Below are 16,883 nucleotides of genomic sequence, written 5' to 3'. Positions count from 1 at the left end.
GCTGGGAAACGGCCCATAGGCGGATCACGTGACGGCTCAACGTGAGCGCCGTGAAATGGAAGCAGAGTGAGACGTCTGTTCAACATCCACCTCCCACCACTGGTACTTACTTGCAGGCCGGCCGTAAGCCCCACCCTGCCCTGCCCCGCCCCTCCCCTCCCCGTCCCGCCCCTGCCGTCAGCATCATGACCCAACAAAAAGAGAAAATCAAATCAAATCAAATCAAAAAGCCTTTATTGTCATCATACACAGCTGCGTATAACTAAATTAAATTAGTGGAGCTACTCCAAGCTTTTCAAAGTGTGTTTTCCCATTAAAAAAAACATAAATAGTAGTATAAAAGTATAAAAAGTCACATCCCAGCTAGGTGAATTCTAAAATATTGCACCGTCTAAGTCTAAGATATTGCACATTGTTATTGCACACACCAAAGTTTTTGCCTCCGTCGTACTCCGAGTGGGCCGACTATCCACGGAGATCCCGGTGGTCTACAGATGTCCTCGGGGATATCGTAGGTCCGTTGGTAATCTGTTGTGATGGATATATCGCATCTCCTCCCGAGAGTCATTAAATCCTGGCAACTGTAGAAAAAGTTTGCCTGGCAGATGTTAGTAAATAACAATAAGATTGAGAAACCAAAAACAAAACTGGAGAGCATCGAGCCGCTGCACCCGTGCGCGCCGCCATCTTTTAATCTATCAACCATGTTTCGGATGCTGCTTTATGGAATATACACAATATTGCAACTTTTTGCTTTCGTTTTAAATCTTTATGAGGCGAATGTAATGTCAAATTATTTTTTGAGGGGGGGGGGTGGTCAATGTATGTTATGTAACAATGACTTTTCAACATGTAAAGACGTGGGAGGAGCTTCTACTTGCAATATTACAACTTCCCCCCCGGATTACTCTCGTAATATTAATATTTAAATCCTTATTACCGTGATCCCTCCCCTTTTTGGGTCCATATTAACGTCAACCTGACTGGGCGGGATCGTTTAAGGGCATTCCATTTTTTAAAGGAAGTGAGTCAAGTTTCAGTTTGACGCTGGATGGAAATGTCAGAAACTTTCTCCTTACTCATTTGTGCCGCTAACGCTCACGCAAAAATAAAAAAAAAAAAAAAAAAAAAAAAAGGCAACATCCTGTCACTCGGTTGCCATCCCCCGCTCGCGTCGAAATGTTTTCGGACTTCTCTGGCGAATTTTATTAGAAATTCCGAGAAATCAGATTGACGGAATTTAGTGTTACAAAAGGATTTTTTCAATAACTTGAGCAAAAATCGATGGAACAGAACATTTCCGCCATAACAAATGGAAAGGAAGCGTACCTGAAGAAATGAGATGTACTACGTGGTTCTTATGAGTGAATGCTATTGCAATAGGGGAGTCAAATAATAGCAGAAAAGGGAGGCTTTATAATAGACAACAAGGCTAGAACCGTGATTGAGCAGGTATTACGACATCCAAGACGTTTGAGAGAGTGAAATAATAGTCGACACTTTATCATTTTATCAAATTGAAGAAAAAATGGCCACCTAACCGCGATAGACGAGGTATTACTCTATAGCAGGGGTAGGGAACCTATGGCTCTGGAGCCACATATGGCTCTTTGGATGGGTGCATATGGCTCTCAACTAACCTGTGAGGTAAACTATGGAAACTGCGGGTGAGAAAGCGCAGGAATAGGAGCGTTACGTTGGTATTATGGCATTGACACTACCCCAGCGCCTTATAATCCTTTTTTTTTCATTACACTCTTTTGCATGGATTTTCTCATTGATTAGCAACAACGTAACAATGTTGTCAAAAGAATTCAGAGACTTTTTGTACTTTAAAAGTGGTGAAGTGACTACAAAAGGCACACATTTTCATGTATGTTGACTTTGAAATTGGGAGCATGGCTCTCAAGGATTAACATTTAAAAAATATGAATCCTTTATGACTCTTTCCATCAAAAAGGTTCCCGGCCCCTGCTCTATAGGTTTATGACTTCAAGACATCCAACACAAATTGAACGTCTCTCTCCGTCAAAAAGCCGGCGGGGGATCGCGACCTTTCTTTTGGTGGTTAAGCGGGCGTGGGTGACCTATAAAGACGGGAATTCCACACGCCGCCCACGTGGATTCAAAGGCCCGCTCTAAGTGGCTTTACCTCTGACGCCAGCGGACATGTCTTCCTCTTTCTTCTGCCTCCATCCAAGTTTTATCCCGTGCGCTTTCTCGCCGCGCCGCACTTGACTCTTTGGGCTGGAGGTTTGTGGTTTGTGGCGTCGGGGCCTCCCAAAGCACGGCAGCGTCTCCGTCTGGGACCACGGCGTCTGGCGTCAGCCTCAGGACAACAATAGGTGAGTCACAATCAGCACAATCAGTTCGGAATTGTAAGGATGGATGAGCCAAGAATTGATGACAAATGCAACATTTATGGGGACACGGTGGACTCATAAGTAGACATCTTGGATCAGGTGACTATTTTCAGTCATTTCACAAATATTCCTTGTTAATCAATCATTGTGGGATTTTTAAAAATGTGTTTTTATTAGATCCATCTCAGATAATTGAGTAAAACTCAAGATTTTTATTTCACATTTTTGCCCCCCATCATATTATGTTTAGAAAATTAGAAATGATTTAAAGTCGAATATATTGACAATTAACCCAAACACATTCTTTTTATTTTGTTGACGGATTTAGTATTCGGTTTGAATTTCACGGTTGTCCTCAATGAGATGTTTACGCAATAATGTTATTAGATGAAAAAATATATATACTTCAATTTTTTGCGATCTGAGGGGTGCTGGAGCCTATCTCAGTCAACTGTGGACACCCTAAATGGGTGGCCAGCCCATCGCAGGACAGACATTTGAAAAAAAAAACGCAGTTTGAATTCCCGTCGTCTTCTTTTTGACTAACTACCACAACGCATACTCTGTAAATGGGCAGAATGTGGCCCGGATGGCGGATTAGCGAGAAGGCGGCGCTGTGGGCGTGGCTGTCTCTGCTCAGCGTGGCGGTGGCGCTGACGGCGGCGCTGCTGGCCTTCGTCGTGGTCGGAGGAAGAGGAGGTGTCCCGGCGTGCAGGACCAGACACGGTTTGGCTAAGGCGCCGCCGCCGCCGTCCAACTTTGAGACTCCAAATGACTAAACGGGCGGTCTTGCTACTTTTGTTTTAAAGGAGCTACATCGGCAAAGTCCAATTGCAATCCTTCCTACATCCAATTCATGAAATGTAAGCATGGCTGTCTATCTTGGGGGGATTTTGCAATGTCATAAAAAATGGGTTCAAAAAATGGGTTACGCCCACTTTCAGCATCCAACAAGGACCCCTGGGCGCCGGTGCCACCCGCGTGCGAGGGCTGCACGTTGGAGGCACGCAACGATTCCCTCCGTTTCGGCCGGGACGGCGTTTACTTCCTGTACGCCCAGGTCACCTTGGCCCCGGGTTCCGGCGGCGGGAGCGTGACGGTGACCCGTGAACCGACGGCCGGCAAGAGCGTCCGCAAGCTGGCCGAGGCCAACGCCGCCCAGGCCAACGGCGCCAACTTGTGGGTGGGCAAGATGGCGCGGATGCAGGAGGGCGACCGCGTCAGCGTGAGCGTCGACGGCGACTTCCTGACCGACGACACCTTCTGGGGGGCTTTTCAGATCCGCTCGCTGGCACAAACTTGAATTCGGGAAAAGGCGCTTTTACGGAGCAAGCGTTTTTTTTTTTCATTTATTTTTTAAACGAACGTTTGGAACGGTCTGACTCGTTTGGACGGAGAATGGCGTGAAGCCCGTCGACGTCCCTGGCAGAGAAACAATGTAAAACGTAAAAAAATGAAAGCTTTTTATCCCCCAAAAAATGAAAGCTTTTTTATTTCCAATTTAGTAAATATAAAATATATTAAATCTGAGCTACAACATTCTTTCATTCATGTATTTTTAAACATATTGTATTCTATAAAAAAAAAAATCTGAATTAAAAATGTCATTAAAATGGTAACTCCACCCCTTTTTCAATTTGACGTCACAGAAACATTTTTAAAAATCTCTTCATATACCTTGTTATTACAAATGCGAGAAAAAGCTTAAAAATAATGAAACATTTCAATAAATGTTAGAGTATAGACTGATTTCTCTATTTGAAAACACAATTAAAAGGTCAGACGCTAAAACAGTTTGATAGATTGGACGTCAACCGCCGAGAAAGAACCTCTAACAGTACGCCTATTTCTTACTTAATTTATAAATTTAAAAAAAAAAATCCAAATACATTATTTAAAAAAATAAAAATAAAAGTCAATAAAACAACATATTTTCCAAACATTTTTCCCATTTTAATGTATTAAAAAAATAAAAATTAAGTTCAAATATTGTTTTTCCGCTCTGTTGGAACAAAAGGTGCACCGCCGTACTTTGACCACGTGATGGTGCTGTTTTACGTTTTAGGAACTCGCTAGCACTTTTTTTTTTACTGAGACAGTGCCACATTTCAGATGAGTACTATCCTTAACCTTTTCAGTGCCACTGACGATGTCAGACGTCCAATCACGCAGCTCTTTGTGAGAAGCCATCTATTTTAACTGACTCTAAATGATTTATGACACAGACCAGATTAAAAAAAAGCTCTTTTTTTGGCAGTCTAATTCTCTCTCCCCCTTAAGTCAATGAAAAACCAGTTTGGACTTGTTGAGTCCTTCCTCAAGCAAAGAAGTCAATCTCGTCCCGGTATGCATTTTATTGTCAAAGATTATTATAAACATATATTTTTGCTTTCCTCCCCAGGAAACAAACAAACAAAATAAAAGATGCCACGCGAGTGGGCCGATCCGCAAAGGTTTACAAATGGCGAGCCAAAGTGAAGAAAGTGGTTGCGATTGGGCGAGCCGCCGTGCCGTGTCGTGTCGCGTCGCGTCACGTCACGACGGCAACCGGTCCTTCCGGAACTTTTCCCACACTAAACTTGATTTTGCAATTGGTTTTGGAAAAAAAGAAAGCTAGGCAAAAAAACCCACAGCATTACGGCAGTGCTTTACACAACAGTGCCTTGCATGGTTGGGAATTTTTCATAATTACATGCAACCAATAACCTGTTGTTATTCAAAGACTAAGTGTTTGGCAATCAATGCTATGTGTTTACATTGGAGCAAGGTAAATTGTCAAATTCATTTCTATCGGACATTTTTCTGCCATTTAAAAAAAAAGTGAAATTTTGAAATGTTTGGCTATTTGAAAAAAAGACATTTTGTTTTTATAATTCATTTCGATTGGACATTTTTTTGGCTACAATAAAAAAAGTTTTAATAATTCTTTTGGCTATTTGAAAATAGGGCGTTTTGTTTTTCAATTGGACATTTTTCGGCTACTTAAATGTATTTTTATAATTCATTTTGATTGGAAATTTCTGGCTATTTAAAAAAAAGTGAAATGTTGTTTTTATAATTCATTTTTATTTGAAAATTTTGGCTATTTAAAAAATGAAAATTTGTTTTTGTAATTCATTTCTATTGGACATTTTTTGGCGACTTAAATGTATTTTTATAATTTATTTCTATTGACATTTTTGGCTATTTGAAAAAAAGAGAAATGTTGTTTTTATAATGCACTTATTTGACATTTTTGGCTATTTAAAAAATGATATTTTGTTTTTGTAATTGATTTTGATTGGACACTTTTTGGTTAATTCTAAAAAAATTGCATTTTGTTTTTTATAATTCATTTCGATTGGACATTTTCTGGCTATTTAAAAAATGTTTTTATAATTCCTTTGGCTATATTAAAAAATGGCATTTTGTTTTTATAATTCATTTTAATTAGAATTTTTTGGCTATTTAAAAAATGGCATTTTGTTTTTATAATTCATTTTTATTAGAAGTTTTTGGCTATTCAAAAAAAATGACATCTTGTTTTATAGTTCATTTCAATTGGACATTTTTTTTGGCTATTTAAAAAAATGTTTTGATAATTCATTTGGCTACTTGAAAAAATGACATTTTGTTTTTCTAAATCATTTCTATGCTGACAGGCAAAAAGTTTAGAGCGTAAGGATTGACGGATTGATTGACGGATTGATTGACGGATTGATTGACGGATTGACCGACTGACGGACAGCTAAAGGTCCCACCCTCCCTCCCCGTCATCTTTTCCCACCCCTTTCAAACTTCTTCCACGAGAGAGAAGGTGATGACGACGGCGTCCGTCCCACACGGCAAATGTCTTAAAATAGACGCGCGGCACTCATCCAGCGAGCCAGAAAAGAATTCCTTTCAGTGGAAAACACAGGATTCGCTCTTGAAAGGGCCCCGAGGTCACGCGGCAGGCAGGCAGGCATGCAGGCACGCCGTTGTGACAGACGGCTGCCAATCTAAAATTAAACGCCGCCTCTGCAAAATAATCTCCCACGAGCGGAGGCGCGCCCGATCGCCGTGGAACGACGGCTATTTGGTGGCCTCTCCGGCGGAAAGTTTGCAAAAATTGAACTGGAATTTTTGCCTGACATCAACAATAGATCAAAGTAGATATATTCAGTACTATTACGACGACTGCTTGAAAAAATAGAATATCAAGTTCAACCATGACCGAGCCTTGACAGACAAATTAGTCAACTTGTCGTTTAAAAAAAAAAAAAGACAAGCAATTTCTGACCAAATGAAGTATGAGTCAACCGCAAGCAAAAGCGTGCTGGATCGAGTCTGTCGTGTGGTGCTTCTGAATTCAAATCAAGAATAAGACAAATGTGGCCTCTTTTTTTGCAGCTGAACATAAACAATAGCCGGACTGTCAGGTTCTTCCCAGAATGCACGGCGAGGGCAAACGACACCTGCACGAATTCCTGGCATTCTTCCAATTTTTCACTCAGCGGATCGTTGAGGCTAGAAACATTTCATTTCTTCTTAAATTGGATTTTCTTTTATCTTACAAAACAAAGGCGACTTCTTCTCCGCGCCGGTCTAATGACAAGCGCGCTTAAACGTCAAATCCGTTAGCGCCGGCGGTGAAAAGTACGACTTTGCGTCCTATTTGTACATTGGACCCCATTGGCGTACACCCAAACAACGTGACGCGTTCCACCGGGGTTAGAAAGTGCAAAAATATTTTTTTTATTTTAAAAGCGGGTGGCCTCAAATGACCAAAAATAAAAGAAATCTACGTGTTAGCGCTAGCCCTATCGTAGCCGCTGGGTCGAAGCGCTAGTTAGAAGTTGTGGGCAAAGCGTGGATGGCTAGCTAGCCTTCGCTCACGGCTAGCCTTGACGCGTGCTTCCGTAAATGGCGCCCGAGTTTAAGTAAGCCGATTTTGAGGCCCCGCCCACAGCGAGTACCGATTGCGCCAATATTTGGGCCAGAATAAAAACCTATACAAATCTGAAAAATGTGGCACCACGCCATCTTACCGTTAGCGAGCGTAACGGCGCCGTCGATTGTCGCTTTGTTGTGATGTTGCAGAGTACCAAGTCTCTTGTTGTACTTTTTGTTTGTTGTTGTTGTTGTTGTTGTCTCGTAGCCCTAAAAACAAACACAAATAATTATTAAGGGTGGTAAAATTTAAAATGAAAGGTGGCTAGCCGTGTGGGGCGTTAGCATGTCTGTTCTTCTCGGCTAGCGGAGCCGCTATAGCTTTAGAAAATGCGGATAGCCACTCTCTTTTTTCTTCTTCCTGAATCTATTAACGCCATCCGCTGTGAGCCCTCCTGCCAGTCGGTGGCGATAGCGTGACACTGTGACAAAATGGAGGAAATGTTTGCTAACGAAACTAGGTTAGCACATAAGAATCCATCCATTCGCTACCCACTGTTCACCTGACATGTAATTTCACTTAAAAGCAAAAACAATATGTACGTTAAAGAAAAAAAACCAATAATACTAAAAACTACGATCATTGGTCATCCAGACAAATAGATTGGACATATGGCGTTGTCATATTTGGTGTTTGCATTTCTTATTTTCTAAATATTAACATTAACATTCAAATTTCACTGTAAAAAGTGCCATTTTTATCACATCAATGACTCTTTTTTTAGTATTAGCACAAGGGTGTCAGACTCGGGTTGGTTAACGTCAACTCCATTTTATGTGTGCCGGACCATTTTAGATATCATATATATATTTTTATAAATGGATTAAAAGAACTGGATTAAAAGCCCTGAATATTCCGTTTTTTTAAAGATCTAAAACAATGTTTATTTTAGCTTTTTTAAAATATATTTTTAGATTTTACAAAATGATTTTTGAACTAAAAACACAGAAAAAACGATTAAAAAAATGACCATGATTGATTTAAAAGGGGGAAAATCAGGAAATGTAATATCCATCTATACTCTTCATTTGAATTTGATCCTAAAACAGAAAGTCGCCACTCATGATTGACTTTCCTGGGCCACACAAAATGATGCGACGGGCCAGATTTAGCCCCCGGGCCGCCACTTTGACACGTGTATTAGCACATCACATACTGCTTAAAAAGTAGGGGCTTTTAATTGTAAAAATACGACAACTAATAGTACTCATTTTCCACTTAGAATGTGTGGAATTTGTGCTTCCGTCAGCTTAATGGAAACATGCGCAAGTCCACGAGCAAAGAATCCGCCCAAGGGGGGGGGGGGTCCAAAAAGGCCAAAAGAAGAAAAAAATGCCAGTCGGGTGACTTTGCGTGACTGACACAAGCGCCGTCGCTCGGCTAAGGGGGGAAAAAAAAAAGTGAGTATTCTAGCGTGCCCGTCGCAGCCCCGGCGGTTGAGCAACAGGAAGCTCGCAAACCCGTCGGACGGCGCATTCCGCCAACGTGGGAGACGTGGGCCGGTTCCGTCGCCCCCGCCCGCCGGGTAGGCAGGCAGACCATTGAAAGTGCGCTCCCGCCCGCCAGTCAGCTTTCCGCGTCACGCCGGTGGAAATACGTAACGCTCCCTCCAAAGTGATTTGGGAGTCAATGATTGGTCGCTATTGTCCTCTGAAAAGGAAGTAGCGTTCATTTTCAATCCACACAAATACTTTTGGACTTTTTTTTTTTCATAAATTGAGTGAAAAAAGAAATGTCTCAAGTCAATGAATAAAGGCACAAAATGACATTTATTTTGATGCTTGATTTTGTTTATGTTGAAATGGATTGACATAACATGTCTACCAATGACGTTATTTTCCTGTGACGTTGACTGGCAATGTTTTGAAATAAATGAGCCTCGCCTTATGATTCCGTCAACAATATTTTGGACGATCATTTTGCCCAATTTCATTTTTGGGGCATTTTCCATCTTTGTTTGACTTCAGAAGTGCCAAGAGCCAATGGGAGTCCATTCGCTAACAAACTGATTGGATGTCTTTTGTTTTGACACTTCTACATTTTATTTCTCACTGTCCGTAGCAGCTCACGCGTTCCTAAATGACTTCATTTGGTATTTTGAATTTTCTTATTCGTGCTGTGACATGAAAAAAAAATGAAAAATTGGAAAGCACTGGTTGTTTTTTTTGGCATTGGTCCCACGCATTGAGCCCTTGCTTGCTCAATTGAGATCAACTTTTCCTGCTCTTGTAGCCTGGGGCTTTCTTCTAATTTTACAACACCATCTGACGTACCGCAAAAAGGTTATGGCGACTTTAAAGAGCGCTTGGCTTCGCTAAAGACCCAAGTCAAGGGTCTCAGACTCGGGTTGGTTCGCGGGCCGCATTAACGTCAACTCCATTTCACGTGGGCCGGACCATTTTAGATAGAATCTTTTGATTTTTTTTGTTTTATAAATGGATTAAAAGAACTGGATTAAAATCCCTGAATATTCCGTTTTTTATAGATCTAAAACAATGTTTATTTTAGCTTTTTTTAAATATATTTTTAGATTTTATAAAATGATTTTTGAACTTAAAAACAAAAACATGGATTAAAAAATGACAATTATTGTTTTAAAAGTGGGAAAATCAGGAAATGTAATATACATCTATACTCTTCTTATTTTACCTTTTTTAAATATATTTTTAGATTTTATAAAATGATTTTTGAACTAAAAACAGAAAAAAATGGATTAAAAAATGACAATGATTGATTTAAAAAAGGGGCAAAATCAGGAAATGTAATATCCATCTACACTCTTCATTTGAATTTGATCCTAAAACAGAAAGTCACAAGGCACTCATCATTGACTTTTCCGGGCCGCACAAAATGAGGCGGCGGGCCAGATTTGGCCCCCGGGCCACCACTTTGACACCTGTGAGCTAAGTACACTACAAAAAAAAAGACAAAGTGGTGAACGAGTGGTTAGCGCGTTGGCCTCAGTTCTGGGATCGAGGGTTCGAACCCAGGTGGGTCCTCGCTGTGTACAGTTTGATTGATCTTGGCCTGTGTGGGTTTTCTACGCGTACTCTGGTTTCCTCCCGCATTCCAAAAACATGCATGAACACTCCAAATTGGTTGTCTGTCTCATTGTGCCCTTCGATTGGCTAGCCACTAGTTCAGGGTGCCCCCCGCTTCGTGCCTGAAGTTGGCTGGGAGGGGCTCCAGCACCCCCTGCGGCCCTTATGAGGATAAGCACTTCGGAAAATGAATACACGAATGGTGAAATTCAGCCCCTGAAACTTAGATGGACTTTGGTCTCCAAAAGAAACCGGATGTCGGCCATTTTGGTTGGACGACTTGACGGCGTTTGCAAAGTTGCAAAATTCAGTCCTTCATTGAACGCCATTGGCTGGCGGTGCGACACGACAATCATTTAGCTTTGAGGAACAAAAACATGCCCATGACATGATACAAAAAACACAGGTGTCATTTAGCTTTGAGGAAAAAAAACATCCTCATGACATGATTGTGTAATGTCATTCCTAATGTTAATATTGCATCCTAATATGCCAAATCCACATATGGTCATTTGTGAATGCCAGGTTTCCCTTCTATATTCATCAGTGTTTTGGGTTATGACGAACAAAGGCGCTAGTAGTATCAAATCAAATCAAAACAAGCCTTTATTGTCATCATACACAGCTGCGTATAACGAAATGGGCGGTGCCACTCCACAAAGTGCGTATAATAAGTCATATAAAAATATAAAAATCACATCCTGGCAGGGTCAATTCTAAAATATTGCAGTAGCATTGTAGTAGTAAACTGTTTAGAAGTGGGAAGGCATCCAATAAAACGTTTGGTAACTCTTTGTCCTCGCCTGTGACCTAAAAGCCACCCGATGGCATTCGTGCAAGACAATAGCTTCAAGTGACCCACATTTTGTGCGCTGGAAAGACGGCTGCAAAGAGGTCAAACATTTCAACGGCCCACGAACGTGGCTTGAAACCGTTTTTTTTTTTTAAACCCTCAAGCGCAGATGCTCGGTTTGAGGCTTTTTTCCAGCTCGTCACGCTGACTAATCATTTCTGCCACGGTCACCGCCAAGCCCAGCGGCGTCCGGTCTCAATGTTTTGCCTATCGAAAAAAGGAAGAAAAAAAAAAAGAAACGGGTATCGCGATGCTTTTTGAGCGATGCTTTTTGAGCCATGGTTTGATGAGTGCCGTTAGAGCGTGGCTGCCTCTCCGCTCAACTTTCAGGCGTGACATCACTGGGAGTTTCCCCGAGCCGGCGGCGGCCGCGGCAATAAAAGAAGGCGCTCTCCGAATGGCTCTTCACTCGCAGCGGCAGGGAAAGACAAGTCAAGTCGATAAAGAGGACCGTCCAAAGCCAAAAAGAGACCCAAAAAAGATGGTGGCGTACAAGCCGACGACGACAGCGGCCGACGTGGAGGCGGCGCAGGGCCTGCGCCCCGCCGACAAGGTGGTGGTGTTGGAGAAGCGCTCGTACGGGGCATGGATGTGGAAGTTGTCGGCGGGCTTGCTGGCGGCGGCGCTGTGCCTGGGCATCGTCTTCCTGCTGGCCTGGTACTGGCACGACCGGCCCCACGCCACGGTACGAAGCGGTTGGGGGGCAGTCCCCGGGGGGGTTGAGCTTCTCGGGGCTAAGGTTCTCCGGGCTAACGCTTCTCGAGGCTAACGCTTGTGGTTCCCGTCTAGGCGCCGTCGGTGGGCCCCACGCAAGCGCTGGTGGGCGACCAGGAGAAGTCGGACCCGCACCATACGTTGAAGAAGATCGGTAGCAACGCCAAGGCAGCCATTCATCTCGAAGGTGAGAGACGGTTTATGGATTCAAGTCTTTTTTAAAGGCGAGATGCGCTTTGAAAATGTCATTCATTTAAAAAAGAAAACCTAAAGAAATGTTTTTAAGAAAATCTAAAGTAAAGTTAAAAAAATAATCAAAAAAAATGTTTTAAAAAAATCTAAAGAAATGTTTTTAAAAAATCTAGAGAAATGTTTAAAAAAAATCTAAAGAAATGTTTAAACAAAATCTAAAGAAATGTTTTACAAAAAAATCTAAAGAAATGTTTAAAAAAATTCTAAAGAAATGTTTTTTTTAAAAATCTAAAGAAATATTTAAACAAAATCTAAAGAAATGTTTTACAAAAAAATCTAAAGAAATGTTTAAAATAAAATTCTAAAGAAATGTTTAAAAAAAAACAGCTAAAAGTTGACAGCAGTAATTGTCCAATTCACTTGGACTGGGAGGCTTGGCAGTGACGGAATCAGGGCTAGCTTACCTCAATGCTAAAAGTTTCTTTTAGGAATAGAAAAATAATCATGAATTCTGATGACGCATTTATTTGAATTAAATTGAAACCAATTTGGTTATACGCAGCACAATAAAGGCTTTTGATATTTGAAACAAATGCTGTAAATGGACAGCGACCCCGATAAGCCGAAACGGTGTCATAAAATTCATCAAATGAGGGGGAAAAAGATGAAGAAAAAAAAAAAGAACCCAAACAGGATAGAGCTCAATGAATCACCTTTTTGTACCTGACCACTTATTTATGCTAACTACTTTTATATTTATTAATTTGTGCACTTTATGGTGAAGCTTTACATTCTATTGGACTTGGCAATAAAGTGATTCAATTTAATTCAATAGACACGGAAAACATTTCGATCCAAAATTTTAGACGTGTACGGTCAAAAGGAACGTGACGCACGGCTCGCCATTCTGACGCCGACCGGGCCTCGTCTTTTTTTTGGGCAGGCATCTACGAGGAAGGCGACAAAGCGCAACTGCAGTGGCGCAACGGGCAAGGGCAGACGTTCGCCCAGGGCGGCCTGAACCTGCGCGACAACCAGATCGTGGTGCCGCACACGGGCCTCTACTTCGTCTACAGCCAGGCGTCCTTCCGCATCACCTGCGAGCGGGACGGGGCGGCGGGGGCGGCGGCGGCGCCGGCCACGGAGGGGTCAGGGGGCCACCCCGTGCCCCTCAGCCACCGCGTGTGGCGCTACTCCGACTCGGTGGGACGCAAGGCCTCGCTGATGAGCGCCGTGCGCTCGGCGTGCCAGCACGGCGCCAGGGCCGAGGACGACGGGGGGGCCAAGCGCGGCTGGTACAACGCCCTGTACCTGGGGGCCGTCTTCCAGCTCAACAAGGACGACCGGCTCTGGACCGAGACCAATCAGGTGTCCGAGCTGGAGACGGACGGCGGCAAGACCTTTTTTGGGGTCTTTGCCCTCTGAAGACGCCATCTTTCAAATATGCGTACGAGTTCAATATATTTATTTATTTATTTGATTTTTACATTTATTCCTGCCATGCCCCCAATCTTTGATTGCTAGAAGTTTAAAATAATCCCTCATTTTGATCATGTTTGGATGGCTTGATTGAAATTGTTGGCCCTTGAATCCCTCCCTCATTTTTATGGACATTATTTTTGAGGCTTCAACTAAATATCCGAGGCACGGCCGCGAATCCCCCATTTTATTTTTGGAACGGCGGTCGCTCGCTCGGGCCTTTATTCATCGTACAACGGTGACTGAGAACTGCTTCCATCTCCATGGAGATGACCTTCGGCGCATTGAACAAACCACTTGATGTATATCAACTGTAACAGTTTGGAATCTCCTTTTCACTATTTATTTCTATTTATTGGTCTTATTTAAGCCGAGCGGGAACCTGGTGTTTTTGTTGTTGTTGTTTTTATGCTACGCCACCGGTGCTAACGTGGATTGTTGTCTTGTCTGGTACAAATAAAAATGGAATGACTCACTCACCAAAGGTTGAAGTTGTCTTATTCCTTCGCATGCACAAGTGTGGCCAGTCCCAGGAAACGGTCCCCGGGTCCAGTCCGGTCCAGTCCGGTCCAGTCCGGTCCAGTCCAGAGCGGAGCGGGAATTCCCTGCGTGTCCAAGAGTGCAGCGTCAGGCAGAGATGGGCCGCGATTGGGATTTCCCAGCGAACCTCCCACCCACCTGCCGCGCATTCCTCCGGCGCTCTCGCGGTGCGTGTCACATATGCTAGCGCTTTGTCAAAAATTCCACATTGACTTACAGCTAAAAAACAAAACAGATAGAAAAACGGTCTGTAAAATAATTTTAAAGAACTTTTTTTTGCGGCCTACTATCAGCACGCGTCCTCATCATTTTATTGAGTATTTTACTTAAGAGCACAATGCTTACGCCAGCATTTTGAAAATCTGAAATGTTTTTGTGATCCAAAATGAACTGCGATTTGTTTCATTGGTCCAAATTTTGGGGGAGGGAGATTAAATTAAATCATTCAGGGCCACTTTCTCTCCGTCCAAATAATGTCATTTCATTTATTTTGCTTAGAGCAAGGGTGTCAGACTCGGGTTGGTTCACGGCCCACGTTAACGTCAACTCGATTTCATGTGGGCCGGGCCATTTTAGATATAATATTTAGATTTTTTTTATATAAATGGATTAAAAGAACTGGATTAATAGCCCTGAATATTCAGTTTTTTAATAGATCTAAAACTATGTTTAGTTTAGCTTTTTTTTTAAAATATATTTTTAGATTTTACAAAATGATTTTTGAACTAAAACACAGAAAAAATGGATTAAAAAATTACAATGATTGATTTAAAGGGGGAAAATCGGGAAATGTAATATACATTTATACTCTTCATTTGAATTTGATCCTAAAACTGAAACTCGGCACTCATGATTTACTTTTCCGGGCCACACAAAATGATGCGGCAGGCCAGATTTGGCCCCCGGGCCGCAACTTTGACACATGTGGTTTAGAGCATAAGTGTAGCTTTTTATTTATTTTTTTAAAAGTTGTGTTTGCCATTAAAAATCAATGGGGATTTTTGGGGTCTTTTTTCCAGAGTGTAAATTAAATTAAATTCTATTTGGGGACCCCCCTCTCTCACTCCAAATGGACATAAAAAGTTCAATTTCATTTATTTTGCTTAGAGCCAAAGTGTAGCTTTTTGAAAATCTCAATTATTTTCCCATTGAAAATGAATGGAATTTTTTTTGGGGTCTTTTTATTTTGTAAATTAAATCATTCGGTGCCATCCTCTCCCATTCCAAATGGATTGGACATCAAGAACCATCAATGGCAGCCACTGAGGTCGTCAACAAACGTCCTACAAAAGGTTAAAGTTGATCAAATTTGGGCGCTGTGGACTATAATCGGGCCTACTCTTTCTTCATTACTCTTTCTTCAATTTACTGGATTTGCTCACCGGTTCCACTGCATTATTTTAAATTTCTCTACAGGAAATGAAATCAAGAATACAATATGTGTCAGTGCAAGCCGATACAAATCTTTGAGTGTGTGTTGACAACTTCAAGTCAGCAGCATTCAATCTGGAAATTCTCCTGTGACTATTGTTTACAAACACCATAAAAAAGGCTCTAAAAATAGTATCAAAGCGTGTGGGCTGTCATTGTACTTCCCACGCATAATTTTTCCTCCTCGCTGCACCTTTCGATTGCGTCTCGCACGGCTCGAACAAAGGCGCGGTAGTGGTTTCGTCATTTCGCCGCAGCGTCTTCTCGATGGACGGAAATGGCCGTCCAAACGTGTCTACATGTGGGCCAATCTAGGATTTGGAGAATCGCAAGTATGCTGTCGTAAAAGACAATGACTGTCATTGTTTGGTTATCGTAAGCAGTAAATCTGATATTCCAAATTGGAGCACGTTACCGCACGCTTTTCAACTCTTGCCAATGTCAGGAAATTTCACGAGAATGATGTTTTGGGGACAATGAGCTATTGTATGGCAATTGTCAGCAAGTTTCAAAGCTGATACAAGCCAAAAAAGCCCAATTTTTGGTGTTTTCAGTGAAATCCTGCTACAATTGTATCCAGAAAAATACTACTTGTAACAAGTGAACTACATGCAAAAGCCAAAAGTTTACACATAAATACACAACATATAACAAGTTGTCTGATGTCGGTGCCATTGGGATTTTCTCAACTAAATTACTCTTCACTCATGGAATTTTTCTTAATGAATTAAACATATTTTTGTTCATAGTAAAACCTTAACCTGGCTATATTTTAGGCTAAATTTTTTATCATTGTTATATCATTGGCTGCTATAACACTAGAATATTCCTTTTAACTGGGGGTAGTAGTGAAGGAACCTTTATTTTATTACAAAAAAAAACGCAATTTATTAGCTACCTGTGTGTTTTTATTGTTTTAATCTGTGGCAGGCGAACTAGTCACGGCGCTAACTAGCTAATTACCTTTTTAGAAATTAACGAGTTTGTTTTAAAATAGAAAACGCGTGTTTTAATATGACTTCTGAAACCCTGGCGTGTAAATTTTAAAAAAAGTACCAAGTCGTTTTGGTATCTTTAAGCGGAACGTTTCGACGGGCCTTTTCATTTTCATAAACCACCTTACGCTACCCACAACTAGCCCGTTCAGCTAACTAACTAAGCAACCGTGCAATTTTGACATGTAAACATTTACTCAATGTTAAATGCAAAGTATGGATGATGTGCGCGTGTACTTAAAGTATAACGAGATTCAAACGAACTATAAAAAAGTGTTAACACCGTTAATTTAATTATTACAAACGAGACTCAACTTACCACAAAAGTTGAGAAATGCCGCCAAAAGATGTCGTCACACGCGC

At 41.6% G+C, this 16,883-nt stretch overlaps 1 protein-coding gene and 1 long non-coding RNA gene across 3 annotated transcripts; one reads left to right on the top strand and one right to left on the bottom strand.

The window, feature by feature from the left end:
• Positions 1–183: 183 nt before the first annotated feature.
• LOC144073315 (uncharacterized) lies at positions 184–16,883 on the bottom strand. 2 transcript variants are annotated; one of them, XR_013300058.1, is made up of 6 exons: positions 16,840–16,883; positions 14,233–14,313; positions 14,035–14,159; positions 7,373–7,484; positions 2,153–2,329; positions 184–581 (listed from the first exon to the last, which is right to left on the bottom strand). It is a non-coding gene; the product is annotated as an uncharacterized LOC144073315 (long non-coding RNA). The 2 variants fall into 2 exon arrangements; XR_013300057.1 differs by lacking the exon at positions 184–581 and having other exon boundaries at positions 1,488–2,329.
• On the top strand, positions 11,454–14,006 carry tnfb (tumor necrosis factor b (TNF superfamily, member 2)). The gene is made up of 3 exons (XM_077598475.1): positions 11,454–11,854; positions 11,959–12,070; positions 13,019–14,006. Exons 1-3 carry the CDS (start codon positions 11,456–11,458, stop codon positions 13,498–13,500), a joined length of 993 nt encoding a protein of 330 aa, XP_077454601.1. The 5' UTR covers positions 11,454–11,455; the 3' UTR covers positions 13,501–14,006.

This window comes from Stigmatopora argus, chromosome 4 (genome assembly GCF_051989625.1).
Source record: "Stigmatopora argus isolate UIUO_Sarg chromosome 4, RoL_Sarg_1.0, whole genome shotgun sequence".
Taxonomy (NCBI): Eukaryota; Metazoa; Chordata; class Actinopteri; order Syngnathiformes; family Syngnathidae; genus Stigmatopora; species Stigmatopora argus.
Note: the sequence above shows the minus strand (reverse complement) of the source record. Positions and strands in the feature narration are given on the sequence as shown.

Coding starts and splice junctions, on each gene's coding strand:
- tnfb (XM_077598475.1), top strand. CDS start 11,456: ATGAGTGCCGTTAGAGCGTGGCTGCCTCTCCGCTCAACTTTCAGGCGT. Junction 11,855..11,958: donor ACGACCGGCCCCACGCCACG/GTACGAAGCGGT, acceptor GTTCCCGTCTAG/GCGCCGTCGGTGGGCCCCAC. Junction 12,071..13,018: donor GGCAGCCATTCATCTCGAAG/GTGAGAGACGGT, acceptor TTTTTTGGGCAG/GCATCTACGAGGAAGGCGAC.